Source organism: Pseudonaja textilis, chromosome 1 (genome assembly GCF_049901715.1).
Source record: "Pseudonaja textilis isolate UNSWEBS1 chromosome 1, rPseTex1.2, whole genome shotgun sequence".
Lineage (NCBI taxonomy): Eukaryota > Metazoa > Chordata > Lepidosauria > Squamata > Elapidae > Pseudonaja > Pseudonaja textilis.
In genome coordinates this window covers 323,744,656-323,759,856 of record NC_141990.1, presented here as the reverse complement: position 1 = coordinate 323,759,856, position 15,201 = coordinate 323,744,656, and the positions used below count along the sequence as shown (strand labels likewise).

General features: G+C 45.4%; 1 protein-coding gene and 1 long non-coding RNA gene across 4 annotated transcripts in view; one reads left to right on the top strand and one right to left on the bottom strand.

The window, feature by feature from the left end:
• The window catches only part of LOC148128384 (uncharacterized), a 604,018-nt gene that overhangs the window by 446,738 nt on the left and 142,079 nt on the right, over positions 1 to 15,201 (bottom strand). The window lies entirely within an intron of this gene.
• The window catches only part of MIDN (midnolin), a 50,553-nt gene that overhangs the window by 3,376 nt on the left and 31,976 nt on the right, over positions 1 to 15,201 (top strand). Inside the window, exons 1-2 of one of the 3 annotated variants that reach the window (XM_026699092.2) lie at positions 11,390 to 11,507; positions 12,191 to 12,417. In XM_026699092.2, coding sequence (XP_026554877.2) covers positions 12,200 to 12,417 — 218 coding nt within the window. In that variant the 5' untranslated portion in view covers positions 11,390 to 11,507; positions 12,191 to 12,199. Of the gene's footprint in view, positions 1 to 11,389; positions 11,545 to 12,190; positions 12,418 to 15,201 lie in introns of those variants that run through there. The other 2 variants (XM_026699090.2, XM_026699091.2) reach the window with 2 other exon arrangements.

Below are 15,201 nucleotides of genomic sequence, written 5' to 3'. Positions count from 1 at the left end.
ACATCAACTCTGTTGATCTGTATCTGAGACAGGTTCAGATTCGTGGGCAGGGAGGCTATTTTTCAGCAGACTGCTGCTCTCCTCCTCCTCCTCCTCCTCCTCCTCCTCCTTCTCCTCCTTCTCTCCCATACACCCCACCCCCATTTAAACCCTCCCCACATTGCAATGGCCTTCCACATCATGCTTCTTTCTGCCTCTGCACTACATCTGCTTTCCTTTTCCTTCTCCAGTCACTGCTTCTTCACTGGCCACCCACTGTGCTGTCCTTGGGAAGCTCGGGATGCTTTTGCCTTTCCCGAGGGAAGGAGGAGGAGGAGGAGGAGGAGGGAGGAGGACAGTCTGGGTGGAGACCCCCAGCTCGCTCTCCGAATCCCGGAAGGGAAGGCGGGGTGGAGATTGAAGGCATCGTTTGGCGCTGGGGAGAGGAGGAGGCTGTTGGAAGTGGGAAGGTGGGTGATCCAAAGATGTGTCACTGAAGCATTCAGAAAATTAAACTCGGCCACGCGCGCAACGCCCTGTGCCTTGGCAGAGTCTGGGAAGGGTGGTGGGGAGAGAAGGAAGGAATCTCAGGCCATCAGAAACTGCCTGCCTGAGTCACGCAAGTCCGGAGTTCTTCTTCGCTTCATATTGCTTCAAGGTTTTTGCAATGCCCCAGTTAAAAAGGACACAAAATGCTGGCTTGTAAGGACGGCCCAGAACTCCTCCAAGGGCAGTGATTGAGGGGTGTGGGTGGAAACCCCTGTCCTTTGAGGACTGGGAAGAGATGCATTGCAAAGCCATCTTCCAGATCCTGTCACTTTATTTGTTCAGATTGGGTCAGTAAAAACAGACAGACACCCTCGCTTCTCTCTCTTGATTCTCAAAGAATCCTGGATTTGGTGAGGCACAGGCAAACTCGGGTCTCTTGGATGATTCCTGTGCCAAGCAGCATCTTCTGACCTGGACATAATGAGTCTTTCTCACTCCGTAACCCGTGTTTCCGCATCTGAGTTTGCAGGTCTGGGTTTATGGCGCCGGATTTGCCCATATCTCTCAGAAGACTTGGATGGAAGGAGCCTGAACGCTCCTGAATATTAGTGTTGCTCCGTTTAATTAAAAAGAAGGAAAAAGAAAAAAAAACGGGGGATAGCGCTACAGATTTGCAAATGGCAAAAGGGTTTTTCCCTCTCTGTTTTTACCCTTTGCTTTGACATCTCTGCCCCTATTTTGCCTGGAAGAGGGTGGGCTGGGGAAGGGAGATACATTCACCCACCCACCCGCTTAGTAGGGTCCTGTGATCCGGAGAGCATTTAGCTGACTTTATTTTCCCTTGGTTTGAAAATAAATATCGGCTTCCGCTGGCAGGCTTTTAGTTTGTTGGTGCAGAAAAGGGTGTGTGAGATTGCAGCCCTGTCCACGCCATCTCACTTGGGGTTAAAAAAATCCAACGGGGTCTGGAAAATTTCCAATCTAGTTTTGCAGGCCAACAGGGCAACGCGGCACGCAGGCCTTTTGACATTTTGAACTTGGGACTGACTCTTTCCACTTTCCTTTGAGTCGCCGTGGCAAATAGGCGGCAACACAAATCTGATAAATAAATCTTATAAACTAAATAAATAAAACAGGAGTGGGTGCTCCCACTGGGGAACCTTTGGGTAACACACAGGAAGGGCCTTGCTTCAAAAGGAAGGGGCGGGTAATGGGAATTTCCTCCGTGGGAGATTATGTTGAATTAAAAGTCAGCTGCAATTAATACGTTCTCCACACACCCAGACACGCTGAATCCTGTTCCTGACCGGTTCAAACTTATACAAGGTCAGTTTGGAGGCAGCTTTGGGGTATCCCAAACTCTGAAAAAAAAAAAAAAGACACAAAACCTTTGATTGCCCTAAGTTGAAGGGCAAAGTTTTGGGGTGCCTCTCCTCTGGGTGAGTTAACATTGCCTTCCATGCAAATGAAGGAGGAATAATATTTGATTGTTCTTGACCCTTGGGGTGGAGTCATTTTAACCCAGGGGGTCTCCAAACTTGGCAACTTTAAGACTTGTGGACTGGAGGATTCTGGGAGTTGAAGTCCACAAGTCTTAAAGTTACCAAGTTTGGAGACCTCTGTTTTAACTGCACACCTCCCTTCGCCCTACTCCTTCCTGTGCCACTTGGGGGGCTCACACAACCAAAGCTAAGCCATAGAGGTAGAGGTAGACCACCATTTACAGTCCCAATTGGGATCCAAATTTCCATGGCTAAGCAAGGCAGTTGTTAAGGGAGCCGTGCCCGATTTACAACCTGCCTCCCCAGTGATTAAGTGAATCCTTAACAGTCGTTAAGTGAATCATGCAGTCATTAAGCAAATCCAGCTTCTTCTACTGAGTTTCCTTGTTTGGAAGCCGGCTGGGAAGGTTGCCAATGGTAATCTCACGTGAGCTTGCCTGGTAAATATCTACTGGTTGCCAAACTCCCAAATTTTGATCACGTAATTTGTGGAGAATGCTGCGATGGTTGTAAATGTGAGGACCGGTCCGAAGTCACTTTTTTTGCTTGGAAGTTTGAACGGTTGCTAAACGGTTGTCAGTCTAGGATTGCCTGTATCTTTCTAGAGTTAGAGGATGCTCTAAACAAGAGCGTAGGTTGTCTTCATCTAAGATTGGTGAGCTGAAATGCTCTTTGCACAGGGACAGAGAAAGAGAAAATATTTCGGTCTTTCCAGAAATTTGAAATTAGTTTCAGGCCCACAATTTAATTCCAAAACCCATCTGGTTTGGCTTTCAGACAACCGATTGAAAGGTGAGGGGAGAAGCACCTCTTGGAAAATTGGATTCACTGATCCCCCCAAAGTTTCCAAGAACAGCTTCTCCCCTCACCCCATTCCACCCCATCCCACCCCGCCATCTTCAAACCATTCGCTTCTTTGGATTCTCTTTCACTCAATCCTATTGTTCCCCACCATTTGGGTTTCTCCCAGCAGAGGGCGCTCTTGCTTTGCTGACTCATTCTTGATACTCCCCCTTTTGGCTTCCACACCTTAAGCGGCCACTTTAATACAAAACATCTGTTGTCAGATTAGCGTGGAAAGCAGGCTGAAGCCCTGTGGCAGTGTTGCTCAATCTTGGAAACTTTTAAGAGGCGGGGACTTCCAACTCCCAGAATTCCCCAGCCATGGAGGAATCGGCTGGGACTTCTGGGGCATTCTGGGAGTTGAAGTCCCCGACTCTTAAGAGTTGCCAAGGTTGAGAAACACTGCTCTAGATTTGTGTCCTGTCTTTACGTCCTATCTAACATGACGGCTGGGGAATTCTGGGAGTTGAAGTCCACACCTCTTGAAGTTCCCAAGGTGGACAAACACTGCCCTAGTGGCTTTTTGCAATAAAAGCAGAATCGGTCCCTTGGATCAGGGGTCTCCAACCTTGGCAACTTTAAGACTTGTGGACTTCAACCCCCAGAGGTTGGAGACCCTTGCCTTAGATCAGGGGTGTCCAACCTTGGCAACTTTAAAACTTGTGGACTTCAACTCCCAGAATTCCTCTGCCAGCAAAGCTGGCAGAGGAATTCTGGGAGTTGAAGTCCACAAGTCTTAAAGCTGTCAAGGTTGGACACCCCTGTCTTAGATGCTCATTCTAGGCCTGGCCTCTGTTCTTAGTCCCCTTTAAAGACAAAAGACCCAGCTTACGCTTTCATTGCATCCTCAAAACATTAATAATGGTGAGAGAAATCACATCTGATTTTTTTTTAATGTCTGTCAAATTCAAATTATCTTCCCATTGATGGCCTAAAGATAAACTGGAAGGAATGACTGATAAATTCTTGGGAGAATGGTACCTGATAGAAGCGAATGCTTGTAGCTCAGGGGCTGAACTGTGGAATTCTTGGTGATCTCTGAAGTCGATTGATTTCTTGCAAATGTTTCATTACCCAGCTAGGTAACATCATCAGTGCTGCTAGTATCAGCACTGATGATATTACCTAGTTTGGTAATGAACTGCCTGCAAAAAAACAACCAAGCTCAGAGAGCATAAACCCCCCCCACTGTCTACACATAATTATTTCTGTCTGTATCCCCTATGTTGTCCCCACGCCCCCTTCTGACCTCTTCTGCTATTATTCTCCACGCAGCCCAAGTCTTTCAAAATAATCTGTGAAGTGGTCTACAATCCATCAAAGTTTATTCTGTTCTTATTTATTTTTTCTTGTTTAGCTTTTAACATTCACAAGACTTATTGTTTTTACCACGTGATGACTTTTGTCTAGCATGTCTTTGCCAAGATAAAATCCCTTGGAGGTGATCTGGTTCACACATCACTTTTTAAGCAGGAACTGAACAAACCACAATATGACTTGCTTTAAAACAGGAATCCAGCTATTGTTTCCCTGGTCTCTTGTTTTAACTTTGTGAGCTGGCTGGAGAATTCCGAGAATTGAAGTCCACAAGTCTTCAAGTTGCCAAGTTTGGAGACCCCTGGCATGTTGAGGGCAATATGCTGATTCTGTAAACCGCTTAGAGAGAGGGCTGTAAAGCCCTAAAAGAAGCTATATATACACACACACACGTCTAAGTGTTATTGCTATTTCTGATTTTAATCTAATGATCCATGCAGCATTAAGTTCCAAGAATTTCCCCTGATATCTTCAACACACTTTTATCAGTCATTCAGTTCAGTCTGGGGTTGTGAGTTAGTCTTCAGACACAGCAGATAATGCAAACTCCCCAAATCATAAATAAAGCATCAGCCGTATCTCCAGTCATCACGAACTCATGCCCACTTCATATTTTTCTGATGGTCTTTTGCTCACGGGTATAAATTGCCATCCCACGGAAAACATCATGCCAGGGACATGGGTTAAGCGGTGACCTGTTTAAAAAAAAACCATGGCCTGCCGAACAATAGCTAGATTCATGCCTCATACTAAGCCGGTCTTTCTCAACCTTGGAATTTTTGGAAGACATGTGGATTTCCACTCCCAGAGTTCTGGGAGCCGAAATCCACACAGCTACAAGCTGCCATGGTGGAGAAATGCTGCAGTAAGGTGTCAGTCATGGTTTACGGATGATTGTAATTCATTTTCAGCTCATAGATTGTGCTAACTCAGGACCCAGCAAACCACAATATGCTAAAGAAGCTTAACTGGTTGATTGAGTACCAGGCAGCTGCATTTCCACCACATCTCAAAAGATGGTTAGTGTTCCTCTTGGTTAACTTTTGTGAGTACCCAGCCGGTATCCTGGTTTCAATCCGAATAGAGCTGGAAGGGACCTTGGAGGTCTTCTAGCCCAACCCTCTGCTTAAGCGGAAGACCTTACACCAGGGGTGTCCAACCTTGGCAACTTTAAGACTTGTGGACTTCAACTCCCAGAGTTCCTCAGCCAGCAAAGCTGGCTGAGGAACTCTGGGAGTTGAAGTCCACAAGTCTTAAAGTTGCCAAGGTTGGACACCCCTGCCTTATACCATTTCAGATAGGTGGCTCTCCAGTCTTTTCTTAAAAGCCTCCAGTTGATGGAGCACCCACAAGTTCTGGTGGCAAGTCGTTCCACTGGTTAATTGTTAGGAAGTTTCTTCTTAATTCCAGGTGGCTTCCTCTCTCTTTGATTAGTTTTCATCCATTTTCTTTTGTCCTGCCTTCTGGTGCTTTGGAAAATAATATAAGGGCAACCCCTTAAATATTGGAATACTGCCGTCATTTCACCCCTAGTCCTTCTTTCCTTTAGATTGGCCAAACCCAATTCCTGTAACCCTTCTTAACATATACCCGTGCCTTATTTTCCCTCCTGGACACCCCCCAAAAAGGAATCTGGAATAACAATAAAGCCAGGCCATTTCCCCCACACACACTTTTTTTGAACTGCGTGGGCACAGAATGGGTGTAGATTTTGATCCATGGCCGTATAAGCGTGAGGACCGGATTTTCGGTGGCACCGTGAACTTTGAATCCATTAAATGAATATAAGCCGAGGACTACCTATATCTCACCAGAGCAAGAAAATACATGCTATGAGCCATTTTTATGTGAGGTTTGTCAACTGAATGCCCTTTTCTTGTGTAGAGAGGAGAGAGAGGTAATTTCTGTGTCGTTCCCCCCGTTTGATTCGATGGGGGCCCTTTGAACTTTTTAAACTCAGAGTCTAAATTGCTGAGAGTCACTTAAAAATTGTTTCAAACTGCAAGATGGGCGGCAGATAAATTTGATAATAATATTTTTTTTTTAAACCAGAGGTTTGTATTTGCATCTTGATTTTAAAGGGAAGTGAGAACCAGGAAGATAAATCACTGTAAATCAGGATAAACCTATGGAGTGATGACCAACCCACTTAAGTATGTCCTGTGACTATGATTGGCACAAGGGCCAAATTACGTGACTGGACTGGTCAGAAGGAAGACAGGGTGTGTTGCTGCCCTTCTGGCTGCCAGGCAGGGAGATTTCTGGCTGGTTCCTGCTTTTCCGCCCCCCGGCATTTACTCCCCAAGGCCAGGAACCAAGGCTGAAACCTTGCAACATAAAGGACAGCGCCGGCGATTAGAACTTCATCATAGAGAGCGGGAAGGGACCCTAGAGGTCTTATAGTCCAACCCTCTGCTCAGGCAGGAGATCCTTTTCCTTCTTAGGTGAATCGTGGCTCTCGGTGGCCTCCTTGCAGGGACACAAAGACCTGGGGAGGGGGAGAGCCCCACTCATACACGGTCCCAAACCATGGTTTGTTTAATTGTGATTTGTTGGAAACAAACCATACCACGGTCTGCCCACCGTGCTGATTCACAACCAAAGGAAGTGTAGGGGGCAGCATCTCAAACAGGCCGAACTTGGGAGGATCGTGACCCATCTCTCGCTTGGCCTGCCAAATATAAGGCTAAAAAGCACTATATTGTATCAGTGTTTCTCAACCTTGATCAAAGAGAAATAGAATAGAATTGAACTGGAAGGGACTTTGGAGGTCTTCTAGTCCAGCCCCTTGCTCAAGCAGGAGAAAGCCTATACCAATTTTAAGCGACTGCTTAGTCTCTTCTTAAAAACCTCCAGCGATGTAGAACCCACAACTTCTGGAGGCAGGTAGTTCCACCTGTTAATTGTCCTCACTGTTAGGAAGTTTCCTCTTAATTCTAGGTTGCTTTTCTCCTTTGATTAGTTTCCATCCATTGTTTCTTGTCCTGCCCTCTGGTGCTTTGGAGAATAATTTGACACCCCGCTTTCTTTGTGGCAGCCCCTCAAATACTGGAATCACTTGAAGATGTGTGGACTTCAACTCCCAGAATCCCCCAGTCATCCAGGGCCTTTCAGGTTTTCTTCCAATAGTGCCCCCATCATCACTACTATAGCCATCTCCTTTGTAACGGAGTCCTCTTCCCCTTTAACAGGTAGTCCGCATCTTATGACCACAACTGAGACCAGAATTTTTTGTGGTTAAGCAAGCCAGCCAGTTGTTAATATGAGTCATGCCTAATTTTACAACCTTTTTTTTTAAAAAAAACACAGCGGTTAGGCAAATCACTGCAGTTGTTAAGTGAGTCACACAGTCATTAAGTCAATCCAGTTTCCCCCTCCCTCCCCATTCGCCAGCTAGGGAGGTAGCAAAGGGTGACCCCTCCTCCCCAGGACCCTACAATTGTTGTAAATCCATGTTGATGGCCAAGCACCCAATTTTAATCACAGGATCTTGGGTTTTGTGACAAGGGTGGGATTCTACCAGTTTCCCTACCAATTTGGTGATCGCACACTTCGCTCCTGCACGCGTGCAGAGTTTTCCAAAAGACCAGCTGAGGCTCTGCCATGCCACAGGGGCTGGTGGGAGGGCCGATCCTGCACTTTACCTCTTCTCTCTCCTCTCAGCTGATCGTCAAAACTTTTTGCTGAACTGGTAGCAATTTTTTGCAACCGGTAGTAGCATTTCGCCACTGGTTTTTGTAAGTGTGAGCACTGGTCGGAAGTCACTCTTTTTTTTCAGTGCCGTACCTTTTGAGCGTTCACTAAACAAACGCTTGTAAGTCAAGGCTACTTGTATAGCCGTTTCCCATCGCCAGCCTTTTATAAGAGTAATTACAGATAGTCCTTGACTTACAACCATTCAATTGATGATGTAGTGGACCATTGCTTGCACTTAGAGCAGGGGTTCCCAAACTTGGCAACTTTAAGACTTGTGGGCTTCAACTCCCAGAACTGAAGTCCACAAGTCTTAAAGTTGCCACGTTTGGAGACCCCTGCCTTAGAACTTCCCCACTGACAGGTGATCAAAATTCAGGTATTTGTCAATCAGCCTGTATTAACGACGGCTGCCGCATCCATGGGTTATTTTTTTTACCTTCCCAGCTGGCCTCCAACAAGCAAAGTCAAGGGGGGAAAAGCCAGATGTGCTTAATGACCCAGCGATTCACTTAACAACTGCACCAATTTGCTTAAAGATGTGCCAAAGCAAGTAGTCAGCTCAACCGGCTCACCCTTAAGGGCACGCAATTCTGCTCTCAAATGTGGTCGTTCGTTGAGGACTAGCTGTCCATGGAGATCCTCAGTCATCTAGGTTATGGCTGTCCCAAAAGTGCCTTTTTTTTTTTCCCCAGAAGGCAACTGGACTAGTTTCTTGGGATTTCCTATCCCCTTGAAAACGTTTCCCTTCTCATCCAAGGAGCTTCTTCGGTTCCTTGAGAACTACCTGAAATCGGAGATGCAGAACTAGGAAATTTAGTTATCGACGTGGCCCAGACTTCTTTAAGATGGTTTCTTCAGTCTTCCAGATGCAGAGGGAAGAATCTGGAGAGTTTAAATCCTGACACATCTGGATGGGAGAATCCAGAAAGATGATTATTTATGACACCGAAGATATTTGAACTCTTTTTCTCCAAACAATTGGGAGTTTTAAAACTTTTGCTGGTGTTAGAAGAAGCTGAACACGTGAGCTGTTTTTGCCTGTTTCCTGCCTTCTCCAAAGGGAATTTAGAGTTTTCGATTTCCGGTTCTTGTTCACCACCTGAGCAAACAGTTTTGGGGGTGGAAGTGAAGGAGGTAGCTCTCTTTGGTGGGTTTATGTATTAGGAGACTAAGAAAAAGTGGTTCTCTTGCGATTCTTGACCTGCTGAGGAAAATGGTGTATCGAAACTCAGGTTTAGAGGTTTTATCATCAGTGTCTTGTATTTGCTGGCCAGTCTAGACAGTTGAAGGGCCTATCAATCAGAACAGAGCTGGAAGGGACCTTGGAGGTCTTCTAGTCTAACCCCCTGATCAAGCAGGAAACTCTGGCCTATACCATTTCAGACAAGTGGCTGTCCAATCTCTTCTTAAAAACCTCCAGTGTTGGAGCACCCACAACTTCTGAAGGCAGGCTCTTCCACTGATTAATTGTCCTCTTTGTTAGGAAGTTTCTTCTTAATTCTGGATTATAGTAGAACAGGAATGCAGGGTTTGTGTGTTCCTCATCCTTTTTAAAAAAGCATTTAATGAGACTTGGATACATTTAAATCCTTTGGGGGTTTTGTATTAATTATATTGCAACTATCAACATGCTAACTATTTGGGTTGTCCCATTAAAGTTTCTAGGCCCTCTTGTTCCTACCAACCCCCAGTGAGACCAATGCATACTCAAGTTATTTGGTTGGTTCTGTTGGTTTTCCCCCTTTTAAGCCCATTCCCCAGACAGACAGCGGAGATGGAAACTGAACAAGGAGAGATTCGACCTGGAAATAAGGAGAATTTTTGTGACGGTGAAAACAATCAACCCATGGAACAGAAGTTGTCTTCAGAAGTGGTGGGAGCTTCATCACTGGAGGCTTTCAAGAAGAGACTGGACTGCCATCTGTCAGAAATGGTGTAGGATCTCCTGTTTGGGGGGGGGGTTGGACTAGATGACCCACAAGGTCCCTTCCAACTCTGTTAATGCTGGATGCTCTGCAGTGGATAAGAAGACATTCCAGAGAGTTATAAACACAGCACAAAAAATCATTGGTTGCTCTCTTTCCTCTTTGGAATTGATTTTGAAGACCAGACTCCTCTCTAGAACACTAAAAATCTCCACAGACCGTTCTCATCCTGGACATTTATATTTCGATTTACCATCAGGGAGGCGCTATAGATGTCTTAAAATGAGGACTAATAGATTGAGCAACAGTTTCTTTTCCAAGGCAGTAATTGTCTTGAATCAATCAGTGCATTTGTGATTTATTATTATTATTATTATTATTATTATTATTATTATTATTATTATTATTATTATTATTATTATTATTATTATATACCCTGTAGTGTGATTGTGATGTGGTGTTTGGGGCACTGTGCTGGAGTAGCTTTCAAATTTCATTGTATTCGTGGAATGCAATGACAATAAGGCTATTCTATTCTATTCCAATTCCTTCTATTCTATTCCATTCCATTCTAATATTTATCCCATCTATTCTATTCTATTCTGTTCTATATTCTATTCTATTCCAATTCCTTATTCTATTCTATTCTATATTCTATTCTATTCCAATTCCTTATTCTATTGTATTCTATTGTATTCTATTCTTATTCTATTCTGTATCCGAGACAGGAAACCTAAATAGGACTGGTCACGTTTACTTCCGAGTAAGTCCCAGGGAACAGTTAGAAGTGACTTCCCGAGAAAAAAACGTGCAAATAGCCCAAGCATTTGTTTCAGCCCGAAAGAAGATTTAATTTAAAAGCCCGAAGAAATCCCCAAATGAAATCATTCCTTATTAAATAATACATGCAAAAGCAGCGTTTCTTTTAAAACACACACACACACACACACACCGATTTTTGTGGGGAAGCAAAAAAAAAAAAAAGCCGAATTATGACGTTTGAATCGAAACCCTCCCCCGCCTCTTTTAATTGCAACCCCCCACCCCCACCCCGTCCTATGTTTGACGACTGCGATCCCTCCGTTTTTCGCCGTATGTAACGCATCTTTCTCCGTCTCGATAAAAACCGCCCGCCCGCCGTCCTCGTTCTTTTTTTTCTTCTTCTTCCTTTAATACAGCTCTTTGTTGTAGAAATAATACATCATGAATGGCCCTTTAAAAAAAAAAAAAAGAGCGCGGGGAGGTGGGGGGGGAAGGAGGGCGAGGAAATACGGGGGCTGGCTTCGCAGAAGCGTGTGGGCGGAGGAAAAACTCCATTCTGGCACCCCAAAACCCCGCCCACTATTGCTTGATCGCTGGCGGGTGGGGAGGCGGCGAGGCGAAGCATCCGGTCTCCTTTCCACGTGGGGGCAGAGCCGCCAAGCGACGTCCATTGGTCGGGCCGGCTGGCGTCTGAGCGGGAGGAGAGCTCCGATTGGCTGCGGCGGGGCTGGCCGAGAGAGAGAGAGAGAGAGAGAGAGAGAGAAAAGGAGTAAAGAATGAATGGGGAGGGGGGGAGAGTCGCTCCGCCCATTTCGAACGTTGATACATTCTAACTTTTTTTTTTCCCCTCCTCCTCCTCCTCCTCCTCCTCCTCCCTCCGCCTCTTTCATCTCCCCTCCTTCGCCTGTGTGTCTTCCCGGCACTTGGGTTACTTTCACACCAGACTCCGGGAGCAGCAGCGGCGGCGGCGGGAGCCGGGCTGCTTCGCTGCTCGGTGGGTTGCGCGCGTTTGGCCACGGGTTCAAGCCCAGGTGGGGAAGCTAAGCTCAGCTTTTGTTTCCTCCTTTGTGTGTGTGTGTGTGTGTGTGTGCGGGGGGGTATTTTTTCAGATGATTATTTCTTTAAAAAAACAACCCAAAACCTTCCCTGCTGCATTTCCCTAAGAAGGTAGATCGTATTATTTGGGGGAGTGGAAGAGTGAGGTGGGGGAGTATTGAGGGTGGATGGGGGGCGAATAAATCGGAGAGAATGCTATCCTCTCACCCTCCTCTCTTTAGGATGCCTGCAATCAGGAGGGGAATAAGTGAGCTTTCTGGCGGAACGGGGAGGGGGTCGTCAAAGGACAAAAGACGCCCCCTCTCCTTTCTCCTTCTCCGCGATCTCCGCGCACGGAAGCTTTTCGGCGGAGCAGAACTTTTTTTTTTCTTTTTAAAAGATCCCGAGACGTTAATAGTTGGACTTGAATTTGCGCCCGGCCGAGGGAGGCGGAGAGGATGGGGACTGGGGCGGGGGGCGGGGGAGAGAGAGAAAGAGACGGAGTCGCTCCAAGGGTCGTGTAAACGCGGCGGGGGAAAAAGGCACTCCTTTGTCTGCGGGGGCAGCCTGTCTACCAGCTTCGTGGCCTCATCTCTGCCCTCCTCCTCCTCCTCCCTCCTCCTGCCCCCTTTCCCGCCCCAGGTGAATCGAATGGACCACCAACCCACCCCCAGGAGCTGCAGCCGGGGGGCCCCAGCCTGCGACACTGTCCAGAGTGACCCTCCTATGAATGTTTTCATTCACACGACCACCGGGGCCCGGTATGAGCTCTCTGTCCCCGTGGAAGAGACGGTGGAAGGACTGAAGAGGAGGCTGTCTCAGAGGCTTAAAGTCCCCAAGGAGCGGCTGGCTCTCTTACATAAAGAAAGGTATTCACTCTTGTCTGCTTGTGGGTGTCTTTCTTTCTTTCTTTCTTTCTCTCTCTCTCTCTCTCTCTCTCTTTCTTTCTTTCTTTCTTTCTTTCTTCTCTCTCTTTCTCTCTCTTTCCTTCTCTTTCTTTCTTTCTCTTTCTCTCTTCTCTTTCCTTCTCTCTCTCTTCCTCTTTCCTTTTTCTTTTCTTTCTTTCTTTCTTTCTTTTCTCTTTCTCTCTCTCTTTCTTTCCTTCTCTCTTTCTCTTTCCTTCTCTCTCTCTTCCTCTCTTTCTTTCCCTCTCTCTTCTTTCTTTCTCTTCTCTTTCTCTCTTTCCTCTCTTTCTTTCCTTTCTTTCTTTCTTTCTTTCTTTCTTTCTTTCTTTCTTTCTTTCTTTCTTTCTTTCTTTCTTTCTTTCTTTCTTTCTCTTTCCTTCTCTCTTTCTCTCTCTTCTTTCCTTCTCTTTCTTTCTTTCTTTCTCTTTCCTTCTCTCTTTCTCTTTCCTCTCTCTCTTTTTCCTTCTCTCTCTCTCTAATCTTTCATCCATTTCTCACCCACCCATCCTTTCGAAATAAAGACTTGTTGGGGGTGGGTGGGGTAGAAGATAGTGGGAAGTTAGAATTTTAACCCATTTGTTTCCTTTTTTAAAAAAAAATGTGGGAGAGACCTTAATTAAAAGCTGCTTTAGCTGCTTTGCAACCTTGGGAAGTCTCCTTGAGTTCAGGTTAAGAAGGCAAATATTCAGGAACTGCTTGGAGCTTCCCTGGGAAGCTTTTCTGGGTATTAAGACTCCTTTGGGACTGCAGCCTTCAAACTTCCCAAAGTGCATGGAGAAAAATAAGAAAGTGTACAATCTCTAGGCTGCTCGGCAACTGCCTTGAACTTTCTTGGGTATTTGCGTGTGTGTGTGTGTGAATGCCTGCGGAAACCTTTGTGCATGCCCTGCCTTATATATAGTAAAAAAAAAACGTTGGAAATGTGCTGATTGTGGAATACTGTTTAGATAAGAATCCATACTTCTCTACAGAAGATAGACTCTGTGTGTGTGTGTGTGTGTGTGTGGAGAGAGAGAAGGGGGTGGGATTGCAGTGGGATTCATTTTTGACATCCAGACACATCATAAAATAGCCAAAGGGAGCTTATATGGAGTATTTAGATAGAAGAGAAAAATATATCTTGAACCTCTTTGAGGATTTCTGCAAAATACCTTATTCCCTTGTTTAAAAAAAAATAAACCCTCAAGGCTTTTGTAAAGAGTGGAGTGTAGCCCCCGCCCCATAAATAACATGCTGGGCAGTCTAATTGGCAGAGTTGGCATTCCCCTTCCCATTCAACCTCCTCCCCCTCCCCCTCCTCTTTCTCCCTGCTGGGGGAAGAAATATTAATGTCTATTGATCTGAACTCAGGATCAGAAATTGCCCTGGCAGCTTTGCTGCTGATGAAGAAGACTAGGAAGATAAAGACAATCCTCTTTAAGCAAGCCCTTGTCACCCCACAAAAAAAGAGCTTTATTGGGGAAATCAGATTCCCTTCCTGGAGGTGTCCTTTGTTCTGAAGGTTGAATTTGGGTAGCGTGCAACTGCATAGAGAGAAATGTACACCTACACACACATGCACGCACACACATCCACGCTTGCATGCACACGGATGCAGGCCACCTTTTAACCGCTTTAAAAATAATAATAATAACCCCCGGGGACCTCTAGAGAAACCTTGGGAGGCACAGAGAAGGCTAGCTGAGGCTGACTTGAATGTCCTTTGTGAGGGGGAAGAGAAGGGTTTGGTTTGGGGGTAGGGTGGGGTGGGGGCGGACAGGGCTATCTGGAGTGTGTGAGCCACTCTCTTTGTTTAACTAAATCCCCCCTTAGCTTTGTTAGAGAATGCAGAACAGATCAGTCCTTAAGATGCAAAACAGCTCTGTCTTTGTACAATCAACTCTCTCTCTTTTTTTGCAGCACCCGCCCCCCCCCAAAAAATTTCCCAAGTCCACCCCTCCTTTTTTTACTCCTTTATACATCTTCCCTACCCTTTGAACTTAAACCGTACTGAAAGATGATTTTTTAAAAAAAATCTTATCAAACCTAGTTTTAAAAATATTTTTTAAAGAAGTCATTTTTATCTGCCAGCCCTTCTGGTGATTAAGATGTTCAAGGTATCCGTACAAACTTTAGAAAATATTCTGATTTGGGAATAATGGTTAAATGAGGATGGGGGAAGCTGGTTTTACCAATTGATCTGGTCCCAAAGCTGCCTTCCCCCCCCCATCCTATTTGAGGATCAGACTGGAAAAATTTAAAAATAAAAATTCACTTACCTTCAAATCTCTTGATAGACCCTCCACCCTCCCTCACCAGAAATATTCAATAGCTCCTGATGGAGTTCTTTATCTGTGGTTCTCCCCCTCTCTCTCTCCCCCCGCCCCCCTTTTAACCTGCCTTAGCTTCCCAGATCTGTCAATTCAATTGTCTGGAACTATAGTCTGTTTGAGAAGCAAGGGATGTTGTAGAAGCACAGCCCTTCTCTCTCATGGGGGCAGCAGAGGAAAAAGAGAGAGACTTATAATATTATGTTTACATAAGGAGCGGAAAGTGGAGTGCCTGTTTGGTGGGAGGGAGAAAATGAAAAAAAATAATAATATATATATATAGGTGGCTGCATCTTTATTAGAGATCCCGAAGAACTAATTTTGTCCCAGGGAACCATTTTAATAATAAAAGCAACAGCAGCCCTCGTATTTATTTTTTATTTAAAATCACAACCTCCTTAGCAACCCCCATGCTGCCCCACGTCTTTATAACAGTTTG